Source organism: Armigeres subalbatus, chromosome 2, assembly GCF_024139115.2.
Source record: "Armigeres subalbatus isolate Guangzhou_Male chromosome 2, GZ_Asu_2, whole genome shotgun sequence".
NCBI classification, from domain to species: Eukaryota; Metazoa; Arthropoda; class Insecta; order Diptera; family Culicidae; genus Armigeres; species Armigeres subalbatus.
In genome coordinates, this window is record NC_085140.1 from 272,243,136 (window position 1) to 272,262,555 (window position 19,420).

The 19,420-nt window shown below is 41.9% G+C and overlaps 1 protein-coding gene across 1 annotated transcript; it reads left to right on the forward strand.

Moving 5' to 3' along the window:
* Positions 1-495: 495 nt before the first annotated feature.
* LOC134216352 (protein sly1 homolog) lies at positions 496-18,619 on the forward strand. Its single transcript, XM_062695260.1, has 6 exons — positions 496-662; positions 719-878; positions 939-1,240; positions 1,545-2,493; positions 17,927-18,068; positions 18,144-18,619. Exons 1-6 carry the CDS (start codon positions 635-637, stop codon positions 18,462-18,464), a joined length of 1,902 nt encoding a protein of 633 aa, XP_062551244.1. The 5' UTR covers positions 496-634; the 3' UTR covers positions 18,465-18,619.
* The last annotated feature ends 801 nt before the right edge of the window (positions 18,620-19,420 follow it).

Below are 19,420 nucleotides of genomic sequence, written 5' to 3' on the forward strand. Positions count from 1 at the left end.
TTTTCAATTGTTATTTCATCAATAAAATAAATCCATGAAATATTCCAAAATTATATTAAATCATTAACATTAGACGGATTTCCAGATCATCCAAGCCGAATACTTTTAAAATTTGTTTAGTTTTTGGATGAGCAATACTAAACATAAGCGAACAATAAAAATATAATAGAATATATCGGAAACATTTAAATATATTGTTATTTTAATGTACGTACAATTAAGATCTTTTACAACCGTGAACATTTTACAATAAGCATACAATAGTTGGTATTGTTTGCCACACAATCTATTGTATTTCAATGGATTATGTCATACAAGTTACTGTAAATTTTTATCCGGGTTGCCCCTTAGTCTTTGGTTTGACGTTAAAAAATCTATAAAAAAAAATACTGAGCGACTCTATTCCTTGAAATATTTCATGTAAACAATAACAGTGTTAACTGAGCCAATCATGCAGCGCAGTACTAGATTGTGTTTGACAGCGAATCATCAACGTCATTGCAGTATTTTTGTCCACGAACGAATTTTAATTTCAGCCGTAGTGATTCGGACGGTTCTCTCCGATTTTAATTTTCTATTTTCCGCAGTAAATTACCTTTGATCAGATAGTTTATTAACTTAATAAATCAGCAGAATGTTATCCCTCAAGGACCGGCAGATAAGTAAGTTTTCGGCGAAGTAAAAGTGGATGGTTTGATTAGTTGGGATTCATTTTTAGATGCAATCAAACAGATGCTGAACATGAATCAGCCCCAAACCAAGGCACTGGCAGCCGAACCCGTTTGGAAACTTTTGATCTATGACCGCGTAGGACAGGACATCATTTCGCCACTGGTTTCCATAAGAGAGCTGCGCGAGTTGGGAGTAACATTGCACATGTATGAACATCCATAACATAGCAAGTTCAAATCAAAACACGAAGAAAACTTCTTTTGTAGACAACTGCATTCCGACCGGGACTCTATTCCTGATGTTCCAGCGATATACTTCTGCGCACCAACAGAGGAAAATCTCGGCCGTATAGCACAGGATTTCCAGAATGGATTGTACGACGTTTATCATTTGAATTTCATTTCGCCCATATCGCGGCAACGGTTGGAAGACTTAGCGGCCGCTGCATTGCAGGCTGGATGTGTGGCAAATATCCACAAGGTGTTCGACCAGTACGTGAACTTTATAACGCTGGAGGATGACATGTTCGTGCTGAAGCATCAGAACAGCGATTCGCTCTCGTACTATGGTATGTGATCGGTTTTGATTAGAATTGTAATTTTATTGATCAACGGTAGCTTGCTACTGTGAACTTTTGTTTCGAGTTAAAGATCAGATTGAGTTAAACAAAATCCAGTTACGGATAGTTCTTTATAGTTCCAAAATCTTTAGGACTAACTTAGCTTTTTTAAATAGCTGTTAAAATTTGTCTGAGCACGCATCAGCTTCAAAATTGCGCTTTTTTGAATAGTGTTCATCATTGATGTCATTCGAAAATATAACAATCACATTTTAATCTTTAGTTTGAATAATAATCTTTTTATCTATTGCAGCAATAAATCGAGCAAATACACAAGACTTCGAAATGGAGGGCATCATGGATAGTATAGTTGACAGTTTATTTTCGGTATTTGTGACCCTTGGAAATGTTCCAATCATCCGATGTCCTAAAAATACTGCTGCTGAAATGGTCGCCCGAAAGCTCGAGAAAAAGCTAAGGGAAAACCTGTGGGACGCGCGCAATAATCTGTTCCATATGGACGCCACTCAGACGGGGACGTTCAGCTTTCAACGTCCGTTGCTAATTCTGATGGATAGAAATGTTGACATGGCCACTCCGCTGCATCACACGTGGACGTATCAAGCTTTGGCCCACGACGTGCTGGAATTGTCTCTGAATCGAGTCATTGTGGAGGACGATAACGAGAAAGCTGCCTCGACGGGAGCCAAGTCCAAAATGAAGGCCTGCGATTTGGATTCCAGGGACAAGTTTTGGAGCACACACAAGGGTAGTCCGTTTCCGACGGTGGCAGAAGCGATACAGGAGGAACTGGAGCAGTATCGCTCGTCGGAGGATGAAATCAAAAAGTTGAAATCGACGATGGGAGTCGATGGCGAATCGGATGTGGCCTTCTCGATGGTGAATGACAATACGGCCAAACTGACGAGTGCTGTAAATTCGTTGCCCCAGTTGATGGAAAAGAAACGGCTAATCGATATGCACACAAAGATTGCGACCGCGATATTGAACTTTATTAAAGCCAGAAGGTTAGATTCCTATTTCGAGTTCGAGGAGAAGATTATGTCTAAGCAAGCGTTGGATCGAGCATTGAGCGACCTGATGAAGGATCCAGAATTCGGAACTCCGGAAGATAAAATGAGGTTGTTCATTATTTATTACATCTGTACGAATATGCCTGAAGCGGAGTACCAGAAGATGGAGCAGGTGTTGAAAGAGTGTGGCTGTGATTTGGCCCCAATTCCATATTTGCAGCGATGGAAGTGAGTATCATGTTTTTACTGATTTTATTTTTTACACCTATCATTCTAATAAGTCGGAAAGACTGATAAAGTCACATTTTATAGAATATTAATTTAATACCTAGTTATTTAATATTATGTACCTATCTGGGTAGCTGGTTGGTTACAGCGTCGATGCACCTATGCTGCTGTGAATCGCATATCTGTCCATTCTATGCATATGGGACAAATGTACGATTCACGGCAGTATGCCTGGCGTGTCGTAGAGCTCCATAATCGTCGGTCTTGGGGGCAGCAGGGACAGCAGGGACAGCATGGACCATGTCCAAGGGCTTGACGACCCCTCCCAGCTGTCTGCGAGACAGGGAGAACTGCCTAGGGCGTGGTGGGATTTAGCAGTGGGCTCTGCTAAAATCCTCCCAAAAACCACAAGTGCCCGTAATTAGACTCTATCAAAGCGACTATGTGCCGCTTCAAAGCACAAGCCCAGGGAGTGCCAATTGGCATGGGAGTGTCCCTACTCCGGTAGGGTAGCGCGTGAGCTGCTTCGGCAGGGGAGTGAGTGATCTGTTTGTGCTGAGGCAGGAGTGTCACAGCGCATCACCGCTATTGTCACCTCGAAGCGCAGCAGAAGTCTGAGTATGGACTGCACAAGCTGACGTCGGCCTGCCGGAGCGTAGTACCGTCGCTTCGCCCCGACATACCGATCTCGACACCTCGAGGCATGGCAGTGGAGTGTTAGAGTGAGTTGGGGAGTGTCCCTACTTCGGTAGGGTAGCGCGTGAGCTGCTTCGGCAGGGAGTGAGTGATCTGGTTGTGCTGAGGCAGGAGTGTCATAGCGTGTCGCCGCTATTGTCACCTCGAAGCGCAGCAGAAGTCTGAGTATGGACTGCACATGCTGAGGTAGGAGTCGAGGTACCCATCGACACCTCGAGGCATTGCAGTGGAGTGTTAGAGTGAGCACCCGAAAAAGGGTCACATGGAGCGAATGGTCTTTGGAGAAGCTGCTTCGGCGGCAGGGTAGCAGTGGGTTGTACCCACACACCTACAGTTGTGCACATGTGGTGCATGGGGAGTGTCCCTGCTTCGGCAGGGTAGCATGTGGTCTGCTTCGGCAGTGGTGTGATTGATCTGCTCGTGCTGAGGCAGGAGTGTCGTAGCGTAATATCTGTAGGCCCAGGCAGTTACCGCTATTGACACCTCGAGGCATGGCAGCGGAGCGCCCGGGAGAGCATCCAAGTAAGACTCAAATGGAGTGAATGGTGTGCGAGCACCCAAGTCAGTCTCGCGTGGGACGAGTGCCTGTGTGAGCGATAATAAGCGAGTACGCTTAGTACTGCCATCCCCCCAGAAGTAGTACTGCGAGGTAGTTCCTGGGGGAAACGATGGTGGAGCCCAAGGGAGTTTAGTCGGTATTACCGGTATGGTCGAGTCCGACACTCCAGTACACTTCCGTGTGGTAGTTTGGCAACTACAATGCACGTGTACTGGGTTAGTGTGTAAATGCATTCTCCCTTGTAAAAAAAAAATCAGAAGGGTTGTGTGCAAGACACGACCGCCCGACGTAAACTACGTAAAACAGTTTGGTGAAATGAAGAATCTAGTGCCAGTGTAAGAATACATGTTTGAAGCAGCTCTCTACAATACGCGCTCGTTATTCTGGAATAACAAAACCAAATAAGAATCTAGAAAGAATTAAACTTGACTGCCACTGAAGCCATGCGAATACATATTTGTAGCACAGACAAACAGACATAACACTCTTCAAATTTCCATCGTTCTCTGATTTACTGGTCAATTCAAATAATCATTAGTTGGCCAATCGAACACTCGTGGCGCGCGCATCTTTTTTCCTCGAGTTTGACGTTTGCTCACTACCGCCATCTGGTTCGTGATTTGCCCAACTAACTGAAATCAACAGATGTCGTTAGTGTTTGAACAACGATGAATTTGATGAGTAAATGTTCAATGTGTTATGTCTGTTTGTCTGTGTTTGTAGCATCTCCTTACGATGCGCGCTCGTGACTCTGCTACGGACGCCAGGCAACGCCATGGCGTCTCCAAGCGGTTAATTTGCACTTTGAAAAAGTTCGCTTCGCCTCAATCTTCCTTTGTATAGAATGAACCGATTTTTCCAATATCCCATATGTATTTAGAATAAAATTTGCTCAGCAACTCCGCCGATGCTTAGAGATGTCGTAAAATCTCGATTAATCGATTAGTAACTAATCGATTACTCTCGATTCTTGACGATTATTGAATCGATTCATCGTTAAGTAGTAATCGAATCAAAATTAATCGATTATCATAACGATGAATCGATTAATTGAAGTAATCGAAATCTAATAGTTGTCGTAAAATCCCGATTAATCGATTACTCTCGATTCTTGTCGATTATTGAATCGATTAATCATCGAAGTAATCGATTAATTTGCGACATCTCTACCGATGCTGGGACCGCTCTCCGCGATATTTCAAATGAAATGCCACGCGCGCGGGGGAAAGCAGTTTTCTTATAATCAATAAAGATGGCCCATTAGTCCCACCTCTTTGTTGTCCGGTATGACTGCAAATATTGTGTACCCGTCACACACTTACTAAAGGGGCGTGACTACAGGTTTATCTTTATTGATTACAAGAAAGCAGCTCTTCGATAGCGCGCGAGCCATTTCGTTCGAGATGTCGCGAAAAGCAGATCGTAGTCCCACCATCGGCTTCGACGGAGCTGCTACCGGAAATTTCATTCTCATCGATGGTGTGGTTCATGCGGTCGTTCGCGCTCAGATTAAAATTTCTTGTCTGAAATACTAATGAATGGCTACCATCAGAGAAAGTAGCTCTTAAGTCACAAATTGAGGCGAGATGAATTTTATTCAAAGTAAAACTTAATTGCTTGGTGATGGCAGATTGTTTTCCATCGGTAGCAGATTCACAAGCGCGCGTTAAAAAAGACGCTGCCGATAATTATTCGCGTGGATAACAGTAACAGTCAAGTGAAATTTCCCATCAAGATTATAATTCTAGTAGGTAGCCTGCTACTTGTTTAAGGTTTTATTTCTATCCATGCGAATACATATTTGCAGCTTCTCCTTCTGACGCGCGCTCGGACCGTCAGTAATGCTATGATTCCGCTACCGATACCAAACAATTATGCTTTGTTCTATGAAAAAAGTTTGTCTTATATCAACTTTCTCAATCACTTATCAATCACTGAATCATTATTCAAAATTAAATCCACAGCAAGAAGAGCTAAGTGCTAGACAAACATCATATAGTTAAGCTCAGAATCACGCTAGAATATTTCACTGAAAAATTTTCTAGTTCCTAGCGGATGCACTATAGACAAATTATTTCAACTTAACCTTCCTCCCAAACATAATGGTGGTTCTGAAAAGATCCGATTCATTCCCAATTATGTGCCTCACCAACAACTACTACTTGACTGCGCGACAGCCATCTGATGATTCGGCTCTACACATGCCGTTAATTGCCAGTTCCAAAAATGCTGCTTGTAACACGGATGTAAAGATGTACTGCTGTTGCCACGACCGCCACCACTATCGAACGAAAAATTTTCATCCGCACCACCACAGCCGTTGTCGCTAGGACCGCTTCTGGACGCCTTGGTCCGCTTTCCATGAAATCCAGAATGAAAATGACGCGCGCACGCGAAACACGGGGCGTTTTATACACAGGAAAAACGAAGCAGTGGATCAAAAGGCAATCTGCAATCTGATGTCCGTGTTGGGGATTTATGAACGGGATTGATTATTTTTGAGTTTTTCACCCGGTTTGGAAAGAAATAACATTTTCAATAGTTTGCCGTTGATAATGAATAGTTTTAATACAATTAGCAAATTGGTGGAAAGTTTCCGAATCTATTAATAACAACATCTCGAAAATCCGTCGAAAGATAAAGTCGCCATTACCGTTTGAAATCTTACATGATTTCGTGACGGTCCCTAATTTGGAAATTTTCATTTTGCACCCTGTATCCGAGGCTTCCCCTTAGACGTAGTTAACGTCAAAATGCGCGAACAAAAACACGTCCGTACGTGCTGCTGTCTCGAACTGGAATGGGCCACGCGCGCGCGGGAGAGCAGTTTTCTTATAATCAATAAAGATGGCTCATTAGTCCCGCCTCTTTGTTGTCCGGTATGACTGCAAATATTGTGTAATCGTCACACTCACCAAAGGGCCGTCCACAAAGTACGTCACGCCTCTAGGGGGAGGGGGGTTCTGTGCAGCGTGACGATACATACAAAAAATTTAGGGGTTTGTTACGAAAAACTTGACGGAGGCGGGAGGGGGTTGAAAATCGCCCATTTTTGCGTGACGTACTTCCCAAAGGGCGTGGCTACAGGTTCGACTTTATTGATTACAAGAAAGCAGCTCTTCCGCGCGCGCGAGCCATTTCGTTCGAGATGTCGCGGAGAGCAGACCATGGTACCACCTTCGGAAATTTTATTTCCGGCGATGGTGTGGGTCGCGCGGTCGTCGTCATTAACATTAGCAGCGGTCAGTTTAATTTTTTTTGTATGATGTATGAAAATGAATGAATGAAAATGACGTGTGCACGCGAAACACGGGGCTTTTTATACACAGGGAAAACGAAGCAGTGGATCAAAAGGCCCGTACGTTACTGCAATCTGATGTCCGTGTTGGGGATTTATGAACGGAATTGAATTTTTCACCCGGTTTGGAAAGAAACAACATTTTCAATAGTTTAACGTTGATAATCAATAGTATCAATAGAATTGGCAAATTGCTGGAGAGTTTCTGAATCGATTGATAAGCAAATGTCGAAAATCCATCGAAAGATAAAGACGCTATTAGCGTTTGAAATCTATCCTAATTTCGTGACGGTCTCGAATTTGGAAATTTCGGTTTTACACCCTGTATCAGAGTCTTCCCCTTAGACGTAGTTTACGTCAAAACTAATAAATTCCATAATCAATTGAACTATTGAAATTAAATCTTTTTAATTCTACATGAATTTCCTGGTGCTTCAAAGAAATCAATATTGAACGAGGAACTGTTCAAACGATCGCATCTTGAAGTTTTCACCAAATATATTCTGATGATAAATAAGATAACTGTGAATTTTCAAATATTTTGGAATTTTGAATTTGAACTACCGTTTGATACTCCGAAGAAACTTCTTTTTAAAGAATTTTGGAAGCCTAAACAAACTATTTAGATTTGTTGTTTAAATTAAAACCCCCTCACAAAGACAAAACAATACTAAAGTTCCCTCTGCTCCACGGCAGGCTGGTAATTCTGCCAGCAGCTTCAGTTCTCTTCATTCAATCAACGGGTATATACAATAATATTATAATATTAATTATATCAATAACAATCTTCCATATATCTACCCAAAAGCAAGTACAACTAGCCGGTCCCTGCTTACTTCCTATCATCCATCAAAACCGAGGAGTCCCACACTATCTGGTATTCCAACACTCTTCCTTAGGGTGGACGCCTCGCGACACTCTTTGCTCCTTCTAACGCTGAGGCTGAGCTTCCTCCTTGCAAAACAATCCCTGGTTTATTTACGTAGCTCGTACAAATGGTCTTTACTCCGAAGTTTGCACGCCAACTTCTCTAGCACTTCTCACTTCTCGATTTTCTGTTCACCAGCTACATACGTGCATTCATCCTTTTGGATTCCTGCTAACCAGCCAGCAACCAACCGAACATTCCCCAAGTAACATTTTAAGTTTTATAACGCTCTTGAAGATCACATTATACCCTTCAAGAGTGTTATGAAACCAGTGTAAAACCAAAATATTAATAGGGTCTGACCTTCTAATGAATAACGCCGGGAATAACGCTTGATATTTTCTTGCATAATCCCTTCGTTTCACTCATTTGCCGAAAAACCAATCGAGGCGAAAATACAAAACATCCTGAGGTGAGTTAGTTGGATGATTCGAATTATGCAAGATTTTACCATGATTCAAATCGTACATGAGTTTTGAGATCTTGAAAGTCACTATTTGGTCACTTTTTCTGCAAATGAAGGTCACTATTTGGTCTCTTTTTTCGACAACGTTGGTCACTAAAGTCACTATTTTGAGCAGCATTGATCGCTACCAGCCCTGTTCTTGTGCCCGTCGGATCGTTGTCGAGAACCATTTTCACCGGGTTACTGTCCGACATTCTGGCTACGTGCCCGGCCCACCGCAGTCGTCCAATTTTCGCGGTGTGAACGATGGATAGTTCTCCAAACAGCTGATGCAACTCGTTGTTCATTCGCCTCCTGCGGCAAAACTTCCTCCTCCCAAATCTTGGTAATGACCCAGTGCAGCGCTCTAGCCAGCGCCTCACCACCGTGTTTAAATAGCTCTCCTGGTAGTTGGTCAACCCCAGGGGCTATGCTGTTCTTCAGCCCGCCAATCTCCTGGATTTCCTGGAGATCCGGAGCCGGTAAAATTATGTCCTGCGCGCGTTCTCCCAGGTCCATCATCATACCGCCATCTTTTTTTTTCCTGTTGGGTATTTTAATCACTGCGACCATTTATTAGATCTATTGTGATATACCGCCATCTTCGTCTGCCACATCGCCATTCAGGTGTTCTTCGTAGTGCTGCCGCCACCTTTGGATCACCTCACGCTCGTTCGTAAGAAGGTTCCCGTTTATGGCTCTACACATATCAGGCTGTGGCACGTGGCCCTTACGTGAACGGTTTAACTTCTCATAGAACTTTCATGTGTTATTAGCGTGGTACAGTTGCTCCGTCTCTTCACGGTTTCGATCTTCCTGCTGACGCTTTTTCCTACGGAAAATCGAGTTTTGTCTGTTCCGCGCCCGTTTATATTGTCGATGCAGATAAAATCAAGAACATGTATGAACTTGTCTCAACTACGTCGCTCGACTGAAACGTCGCTGGTCGCTGGCGACCCTTTCCAGTAAGTGCTCCAGCGACGCAGGCAAATTCAATGCGTCGCTACATCACCAAACTGGAAAGCGCTCGCTGGTTGAGCGGTGCTGGTGCAGCGGTTGCGGTGCTACCAATGGCGGATCGAATATCTCTCCAGCCATCTTCAAGAGACGCTGCGCCTAGCTGCTCTTCCGTCGGGAGTGCCACTTCCAGCTGCTGCGCGTATTCTTGGGCTAGTCTACCGTCTTGTAGCCGCCCAATGTTAAGCCGCGGCGTCCGACTTCGACGCGTGTTGTACACCGTCGAGAGTTTTGAGCGCAGGCATATTGCAACGAGGTAGTGGTCGGATTCAATATTCGCACTGCGGTAAGTGCGGACGTTCGTGATGTCGGAGAAGAATTTACCGTCGATTAGAACGTAGTCGATTTGGTTTTCCGTTTCTTGGTTAGGTTATCTCCATGTGGCCTTGTGGATATTTTTGCGGGGAAAGAAGGTGCTTCGGACTACCCTTTCGCGGGAAGCTGCGAAGTTTATGCATCGTTGGCCGTTGTCATTCGATACGGTGTGCAGACTATCCGGTCCGATGACCGTTCATGTCACAGATAACGATTTTGACGTCCCGCAGAGGGCATCCATCGTATGTCTACTCCAGCTGTGCATAGAACGCTTCTTTCTCGTCGTCGGGTCTCCCTTCGTGTGGGCAGTGCACGTTGATGGTGCTATAGTTGAAGAAATGGCGTTTAATCCTCAGCTTGCACATCCTTGCGTTGATTGGCTACCACCCAATCACACGATGGCGCATCTTACCCAGCACTATGAAGCCGGTTCCCAGCTCGTTGGTGGTGCCACAGCTTTAGTAGAAGGTAGCCGATCGATGCCCGCTTTTCCACACATTCTGTCCTGTCCAGCAAATCTCCTGCAGCGCCACGACGTCGAAGTTGCGGGGATGTAATTCATCGTAGATCATCCTGTCGCAACGTGCGAAACCTAGCGACTTGCAGTTCCATGTTCCAAGCTTCCAATCTTGATCCTTTATTCGTCGCCTGGGTCCTTGCCGAAAATATCGAGTCGCATTATCCCTTATATTGTTCGTAATGATTGGTTTTCCAGGCGTCTTATTGGGCCTGCGCAACCCTCCTGTCTCGTCGAAGGGCCGTCGTGTTAGGGCTGTTTAGCGTCCCACCTAACACCAGGACTTTGGCTTGTGCGCTCTTGAGCGGCACACGGTCGCTTTGATGGGGCTTACTTTCGGATACATGCAGCTTTTTATAAAGGTTTAACAGGGCCCACTGTCAAACCCCACCACATCCTAGGCAAGCCCCACAACTCGCAGATGGCCTGGGGAGGGATCGTTAAGCCCTTGGACATAGTCCCTGCTGCCCACGCAGTTTTATCGTTATCATTTTGACGTAGGACTTACGTCTCTCTTTACTATACCGGGTGTCATTTCAAAATATTCAAATCGACCGCGTTACGCTGTGTTGAAAGGTTTTAAACGTTAATAGCGTTCGTCCCAGTGGACGAATTTCTGCGGTAAGCCCCTCAATCGACAGATTTCAAGTATGTTTTTCATGTCCATGCTTGATAAGACCCGAAAAACTTGTTTCAATAGGCATGAAACTGTTTTCAATGAAAAACATTGAGATCAAGGGAACCTATAAATATGGGTACCGCATAATTCTTGCATCATTCCATTGCCACGTTCTGATTGGTGCAGACACCAGCGAATGAGCAGCCGCTGGGTCTGCCGAGAAGCCATAAAATAGCGCAACGTGATTTTTTCCTTTCATTCTGACCGGGACAAGCGAAGCAACCGCATCATCGATTGAACAGCACTCACACCTTTTAGCAGGAAATGAAGTCATCGAAGCCACCATCATCAGCCGAAACCTAGCCAGTACAGCAGCAGTCCACCCTACAGACCCGACAAAGCAGCAATGCTGAGCAGATACCGGCAGCAGCAGCAGAGTCGAGCCGAGACCGGCCGGCATCGGTGATGAGCCGAGACCGGCCGGCATCGGTGATGAGCCGAGACAGGCTGAAGAAAAGCCACATGATGCAGCATGTATGTCCAAAAAACAAACGATTCTTCAGATAACCAATGATAGCGATCAATATGAAAGCTTTCAATTCCCTTCGGTATAGAAATTGCAGGGTTGTTACGGAGATCCTGAAATATTTTCCGCGCCAAATCCGCGCCGACTAAAATCAAATCCACGCCATTTCCGCGCGATATGAAAATCCATTCTGCGCCAAATCCGCGCGACCCAAAACTAAATTCTAAGCAAATACACGTTAAATATCAATGCATTGATCAATGCAATATTGGCATTGATAAAAAATATGTAGGAAAACATAGTTTGATACTGACCGCACACAAAGCGAACGTGACTGAATGATTGTCCCAGGTTATGAATTCTAAATCTTATCACCCGATATCGCATGTCCGGGTGTTTCCTTCCTTCTACTACTAACAATGTTGTCTCAGAAAAGAACACCCTACTTTCCACCTGAACTGCAATTCTAAGCTCGCTTGCCCGGCTTATTGGCCTGTATCAAGCGAAAAATCCCGTTAAGAAATAGACGCCAGCAGCGAGCAACAAGCGTAAAAGAGAAGAAGCCCTTCTCGAACGCATTGATGATGATGACGCTTTGACTGACAAAGAAGCGGGATACAAGACACTAGATGATTGGCCCACCAATTGGGAAGCAGAGAAGATTCAAAATTAAGTAGTATAAAAGAAAATTGCATTCGCTCGCAGAGCATTCAGTTTTTTTATACCATCACTAGAAATTCGCGGTTATTTGAAAAGATCGTTTTCTTACTTTTAGCCGAAGGAAACAGCCTTTTTCAAGACTCTAAAAGTTAAAAAATAATGTTCTCCTTCAGTCGCTATCGCACGGATTAAAAGGCCCTTCAGTGGAAGGGCTGAGATACAGTCTACATCCCCTGCTGAGCCAACTTGTGGTTTATTTCAGGCAGTCCTTCAGTGGGAAGGTTGCCACTGTCGAGGCTAATATTTCGTGACCGGACAGATACTTCCTGAATTTTTTGTTGATGATTTTTGTTCGAAGTAGATTTGATTTCTGTGTCGGTTTGATGAGAAGATTTTGCCAAGGAATGGTATGCAACGCCGATTATTTATCCAAAATAGTTGATGTGAGAAATTTGGACATATTATGTATCTTAAAGGCATGGTCAAGTCAAGTCCTACGTCCACTTAGCGGTTATGTCACAGACATTACCCATTGTTCGTTTTTAAATTTCATGACACAGTTCCTGCACTTTTTTCTCCCAACAAAACGTACAGTCAGTTCAACCGCTGCTGTTGCCGGGTACGGATGCGAGTTCGTTTTGCTGCTTGTGTGCTTTGAGAGTAATTTCGTACGGTCGATGCGCATTGTTTCTCGGTCGTTCACTTTTTCTTGCTCATCGTTATAGCCTATTCAGATTGGGCTATTTATGACTTTGTTAAGTGAGAGGGTATCCAATTATTACGAAGTGTTCAGACTGCAGCAAGATAATATATCTTGACGTTTCCATGTTTTCTCATTTGCACGCTAATACAGGGTTGAATTCAAGGAGAGTTTTAAAATTTAATTTGCGAAATCAAGCATTTGTGTGGCGACAATCCAACATTTTTTTCTGAACAAAGTTTCTACAAAAAAAATATTTTAAAAAAATATGAAAAGGGATTTTCGAAGAATATTTGAAGCTCTCATTAAGGATAATGATAATTCATTAGTTGGGTGCGCCGTTCTTCGGGGAATCAGACTATTCCTCAATTTATTTTTAAGTTTAAAAAGTATTTTGATTCTGTACTATGATCGAACGGAGATTTGATAGAAAAATTTAGATACTTTTGGGAATTCTCACAAATAAATAAAAAAAGGACGATTGGACCAATTTTCAAGAAATATTATCGAACTAAAATGTATTTCCACCAGTATCTCCATGTATGAAGGGCAACTCAGCAATTTAATTTTTTTTCAAAAATGGAAACTGAACCATTGCGTTCTACTCGACAATCAATGATACAGCTTCTAACAAAATCGAATCGTGTGAATGTGATATAATTTAAACTGGATTTTGGATGAATTAATGCATTACCAATCCATGTTTTATTTAAGGTTATTCTACTTCATATATACATCCCATTCAAATCGTACAGTTGTCCCACATGTAAAATGTTGAAATCCAATGTATATTAAGCCATTCAAGGAGCAGAATTGATACAATTTATGAAATCATGTTTATTCATCAAATATATTCGTTTTACAACCATTCCTACGTTTTAAATTGTCTTCCGCATTAGCCCTTGAACTTTGAAAATTTATTCGATTTGTTCTATTAAATCTAGGTTTAAGTTAAATACTTCATGTTAATTCTAGAGAGCATCTGTTTTTTAAACAATTCATGATGAATAAGTGGAGAATAAATAATTATCATCATTATTTTTTATCATATAAAATGCTTTCCTCAAAACCATCACAATCCGAGTTATTCTTCAGCGCTCAGAAGATTTCCATCTAACATGCATTCGACCCTGCTGCGACAGAAAGAGCATGACTGTCAACTACGAAACGAAATGAAAACAGAGAGAATTTTCTCTCTGGCAAAGAGAGCGTGACGCTTGTCAGTTTTGTTTTGTTGAATTTCTCCCTGCATCCCAGTTAGAACGAACGCTCTCTCGTAATAATTGTTCGTAATAAATTCTTCATGACTCTTTTTAGCGGGTATCTTTTGACAGCGCAAAATGTATGGAATATTACGTAAATAATGACATCATAAAGCGTATTTACCCTGAAACGCCAATTATTATGTCATTAATGGCGTAATCTGAACAGGCTATTAGTGTATTCTGTTCGCAAATACAAATAGCATCATATCATCAGTGCAATGAGTGAAATTTGTGTGAACACCGCTCAATTTCGGTTCCCGCCGGGTAGTCCTAGGCCGTCGTGGGAGAAAATTTCCAGTTTTATTAAGCAGCTCGATGTAGATGTGATGCTTATGGACACAGCGTATAAAATAGCACACGATCGCTCGCTATTCATTAAGTTTGTCACTTTAGATGCTATGATGGAAGCACTGCGGAAAAACGCGGATCCGCGAAAATTTATTTATTCGAGCGGAAAATCGGTAGAAGTACGGATGACAGTTTCTGGTATCAATGTGAAGTATGTGCGTATTTTCGACTTGCCGCCAGAGCTAGAGGATGACAGTGTAATGCAGGCACTTTGCAAATACGGGAAGGTGGATCGTGTGATTCGGGAAAAGTTTGCGGTAGAGCTAGGTCTCAGTCATATGTACACAGGAGTGCGCGGAGTGTACATGACAGTTGAAAAAATATTCCGCCGATGATTAATGTCACGGAACGAAATGGAAGGGTATTCTACGATGGACTCAAGGATACGTGCTTTTTATGCCAGAAGGAAGGACATCGGAAGGACTCCTGTCCACAGCGAGTAGCAAAGAAGAAGATTAGAAGTGACAAACCGGTAATATCGTACGCCACGATTGCCGCTGGGAAGCAAGTTGTACCAGAGACGTTTCGTTAATCGGTAGAAACTTCGGACGATGATTTTATTGAAGTGCAAGAGGGAACCAATAGAAATCCGGAGCAACTATCTATTTTGGAGGATACCAACGATACAGTAACATTGGAAGACGTGGCAAAAGCTATCCAGGAGGCGATAATACCACAGGCAAATCAGCGGTGAGTCCAATTTGCTACTTCAAGGTCAGATTCAAGTTCTAGCTCATTCCCTCGACCGAAGAAAAAATGTGCTAGAAAAACACTATTAACTAGAATAATTTCATTTTTTAATGTTATTCGATTTGCACTCGGCTCCGTAGAGTTTTTATTTTAACAAATGAGCCTTCAAATAAACAAAGTGGTGAAAAAAAACGTCCAGTCGGAAACAAACATGAAAATCAAAACATTTTCAAAAGTGTAGAGGTGATCGGGGCAATATGGCCGCCTAAGAAACGCTCTAAAAATTATCATTCAAATGCAGTTGACTTATACTAGGGAGTGTTACCTTTCATATTACGTCGATGAATGATGAAAAATGTTTTTGGAAATTGTTGGAATGTACTGATTTTAATGTGTGTTCCCGACTATACGGGGCAATATGGGCCACCATCTGGGCCAGTATGGGCCTCCCATCCAACATGTTTTTTTTTGTGAAAGAAAACTGTCGTAATATAGATGAATATGATATTCCAACAACAGCTTAGAGTATCACCGTAATGAATCTAACATACTTGATATATTCTTATATTCGGCAACTGAAATTTGAACTTGTTTGCATATTAAGGCCTAATATCTTGCTCTGCGCAGGTATGCTCATATTGACCCTCAACAAAGTGGTTTTGTAAAAAAAAAATTTATGATTAATTCAGATTTGTATCGGTACAAAAATGTGTGCACAATATTCAATTATAATAGATCTTTTGATTGAGATGCATTTTTGACTTGTATTTCAATCAGTTTTGTGTCAAAACCTTATTTATAAACTTCAAAATCTTATAATAATTCTGCCTATGCAGCGAAAATTTGCATTTTCAAGTGTATTTTCATGTTCGAATTGAATTCTAATGCGGTTTTCGCGTTGATGCATATGTGGAGCATTCTCTTAAAGATCATATAACTTTTACACGATAAAACTTGTCAATAAGCTCAAATTGAGGGTGGCTCATATTGCCCCGCATGTTCATGTCGCCCCTATTCCATCATTTTTCAACATTTTTCATTCATCGACGTAATATGAAAGATAACTGTCCCTAGTATAAGTCAACTTCATTTGAATCAAGGATGTTATCGATCATTTAGTAATCTGCGTTCGTTCATTTAGTAGTTTGTCAATAACTCATTCCAGAGGCTAAATTTCAAAATGTGTTGTATGGTGGACTTTTAGTGCGAAGGTTTTTCTACAACTCTCCTTAACAGGTCGATCTTCGAATTCCACTGCTAAAGGACGGTGCTAGTTGCTATACTTATACTAAATGATAACCAAATATGTAATCATTTAGTCTAAGTTACTGCTACTAGCGCTATAGCTAGTTTCTTAATGAAATTCAAACAACGAACTGTTAGGCAGAGTTGTAGATAAACCTTTGCACATTTTTAAATTTAGCGTCTGGAATGAGTTATTGAAAAACTACTAAATCAAGACAAAATTTTCAAAACGACTTATCTACTTTTGTAAACAAAGATTCAAACGACGATTTGACGAATGTGATGGCTCTCCCACGCAAACTAACACCATCAACAAGTAGCGGAAACCTTCACCTACCTATTGGTGGTGTTGGTTTGCTTGAGAGAGCTTGAGAGAGTCGTTTGAATCTTTGTTCACAAAAGCAGATAAGTCGTTTTGAAAATTTTGTCTTGAAATGATCGAATGCAGATTACTAAATGATTGATAACATCCTTGATTTGAATAATGATTTTTTGAGTATTTCAGTGCTTTTCGGAACGATTTTCTTAGGTGGCCCTTATTTCCCCGATCGCCCCTATTCCCGATGACAATCTTTACATCGTATGTTGGGCACTCTCCGTAGGCGCTATGAAGGCTCTCATAGAACGTATGCTTTACGTCATCAGACTTATTGTTCGTTGGTTGGAGCATACATGTTGATTAGGCTGTAGTTGAAAAAATTGCCATTCATTCTCAACACGTAAATGTGGTCGCTTATCGGGAGTCATGTATATCTTCAACTATATCACAAGTTGCACGTAATGTACCGTGACCTGCCCTAATTCCGCGCATCGCCTAATACCGTGGTTTTCATCAAAAATCAGAACATGGCTATCGTGGACATCGTATTATTTGGTGAAATGTTCAAACATATTATGTTTGAACATTTCACCAAATGATGTGATGTCCATGATAGCCAGGTTCTGATTTTTTATGAAAACCACGGTATTAGGCGATGCGCGGAATTAGGGCAGGTCACGGTATTTGAACTTCCTCTAATGCCAAACTGTTACGGGGATATTAGCTTGAAATCATGAGCGAAATCTAAAATCCTTGAGACGAGCATTTTCTCTAAAAATTTGTCCAGTACCTATAATCAAAAAATTAAAACAAAACTATTGCATGAACTAAATTATATTTGCATGTAAACTGGGCGATTTTTGAGTTCGCTACCTTACCGTTCGTGCTAAGACCGTGAGCATTTCTCGCTTAACTTTTCAAAAGGACCCAAGTAACATTTTTTTCATGAATTAATTTGAATAGCGCAATCAACAGAACAACATGAAAGCTATTGATTGCAGTATTCAAATTAATTCATGAAAAAAATGTTACTTAGGTACTTTTGAAAAGTTAAGCGAGATTTGTTCGCTGAACAGGTTTTTATTCTTAATCCCAAATATCTCAAAACTCAAGAATAAGCAAACAAATGCACTAAAATATTTTGTGGCTTTTATCATGCATTTTTTTACCATTTTGTAAAATGGTTTTTAATGAAAAAGGTCTTGTCGTGATATGGAATAACTCGCGCAACTTGTCAAGACATTAAAACGACTTTTTAAATTGTGAATCTTTTTTATTTATTCCAGGAGTATAATGAAGAGTTCAGTTACAAATCCTAACCAGTATGAAGGCAGCGGCACGAAGACAGTTTCAATGTTTTCCAAATTGGTTACACAAGGATCATCATTTGTCATGGAGGGCGTAAAGAATCTGGTGGTGAAGCGACATGTAAGAATCACATTTTTTTTTATCTAATTGATAATTAGATTTTTATTTAGTTATAAATTTTGTTTCTTCTACCAGAATCTTCCAGTCACGAAAATCACCGAGCAATTGATGGAATGCCGTGCCGGTGGAGAAGTAGACGACTACCTATACTTGGACCCGAAGCTGCTCAAGGGAGGTGACATTGTGCCGAAAAATCGGGCTCCGTTCCAAGATGCAATCGTGTTCATGGTCGGCGGTGGCAACTACATCGAGTATCAGAATCTGGTGGATTTCATCAAAACGAAGCAAACCGCCAACAGCAATCGTAGGATCATCTACGGTGCATCGACATTGACCAATGCAAAACAATTCTTGAAGCAGTTAGCGCTGCTGGGACAGGAAATCGGTGGTGCGTAATTTTATGTAGACGAATGCATGCGGGTGACACTGACGGGAACCAGGTTAGTTATGAGGGGTACTATTGCGACAGTTACATTTGTTAGCCTGTTTTTAGCTAAGTATATTATATTATATAGAATATGCAATAAATATGATGATATCCTGCTAAAGCATTCGAAGTTGCTGGTATAAGAATTCTTCGAAAGCCACATCAGCGCCGCGAGGTCTGCCAAAAATGGACAAGTGCAAATTACTGCTCTGCACGCGATCGTTTTCAACTTGGACCACACGTGCGCATTACTGCACAAAGCACGGCAGCAGAACAGAACGAATGAAGAAAAGGAACTGTAACAGCATAATTATGATCAAATTGATTTGTTCTACCAAATTTGGATACGATTGTCGGCCGTTGTTTGCTGGTGGCAGCAAATCTCGACGTAATTGAGCATAACTACCATATCCATTGCCTCCAATGACTGTGGTGCAGTATATGGAAACCGCCGCAAAGAAGAACGCCAAGTGCTCAACACCGCACCATAAATGCACACTCGTCTGTAGTAGAAGCTACAAATTATTCCTTTTTTGAAACCATCACCGATCAGAGCTGCAAATTGGAGCTGAAATGCAGAAACATTGCAAGGGACGAATAGCGCGTAAAAGCAAAGAGCTAACGATTGAAGAGTGAGTGCGTTTCATCGTCAGCCGCAGAATAAGCACCACGTTCTGTCACAATCAAACCAATTGATGAAACGTGATACCGCGAGTCGAAAACGGTAGCGCAAGGTGTGGGAAAAAGCGATAAATAAGGAAATTCAACTCGGGCGGGTTGGTGCTTGATCGACGGTCGTATGGCGTGAAATTAGCGCCGGATAACTCAATTAGTACAGGTTCCTTTTGGGGGAAGCGAGTCAGATGTATTTGCTCAAGATTATTGAAATAATGATCATGTGGTATAACAGTTTGGTAAAATAAAA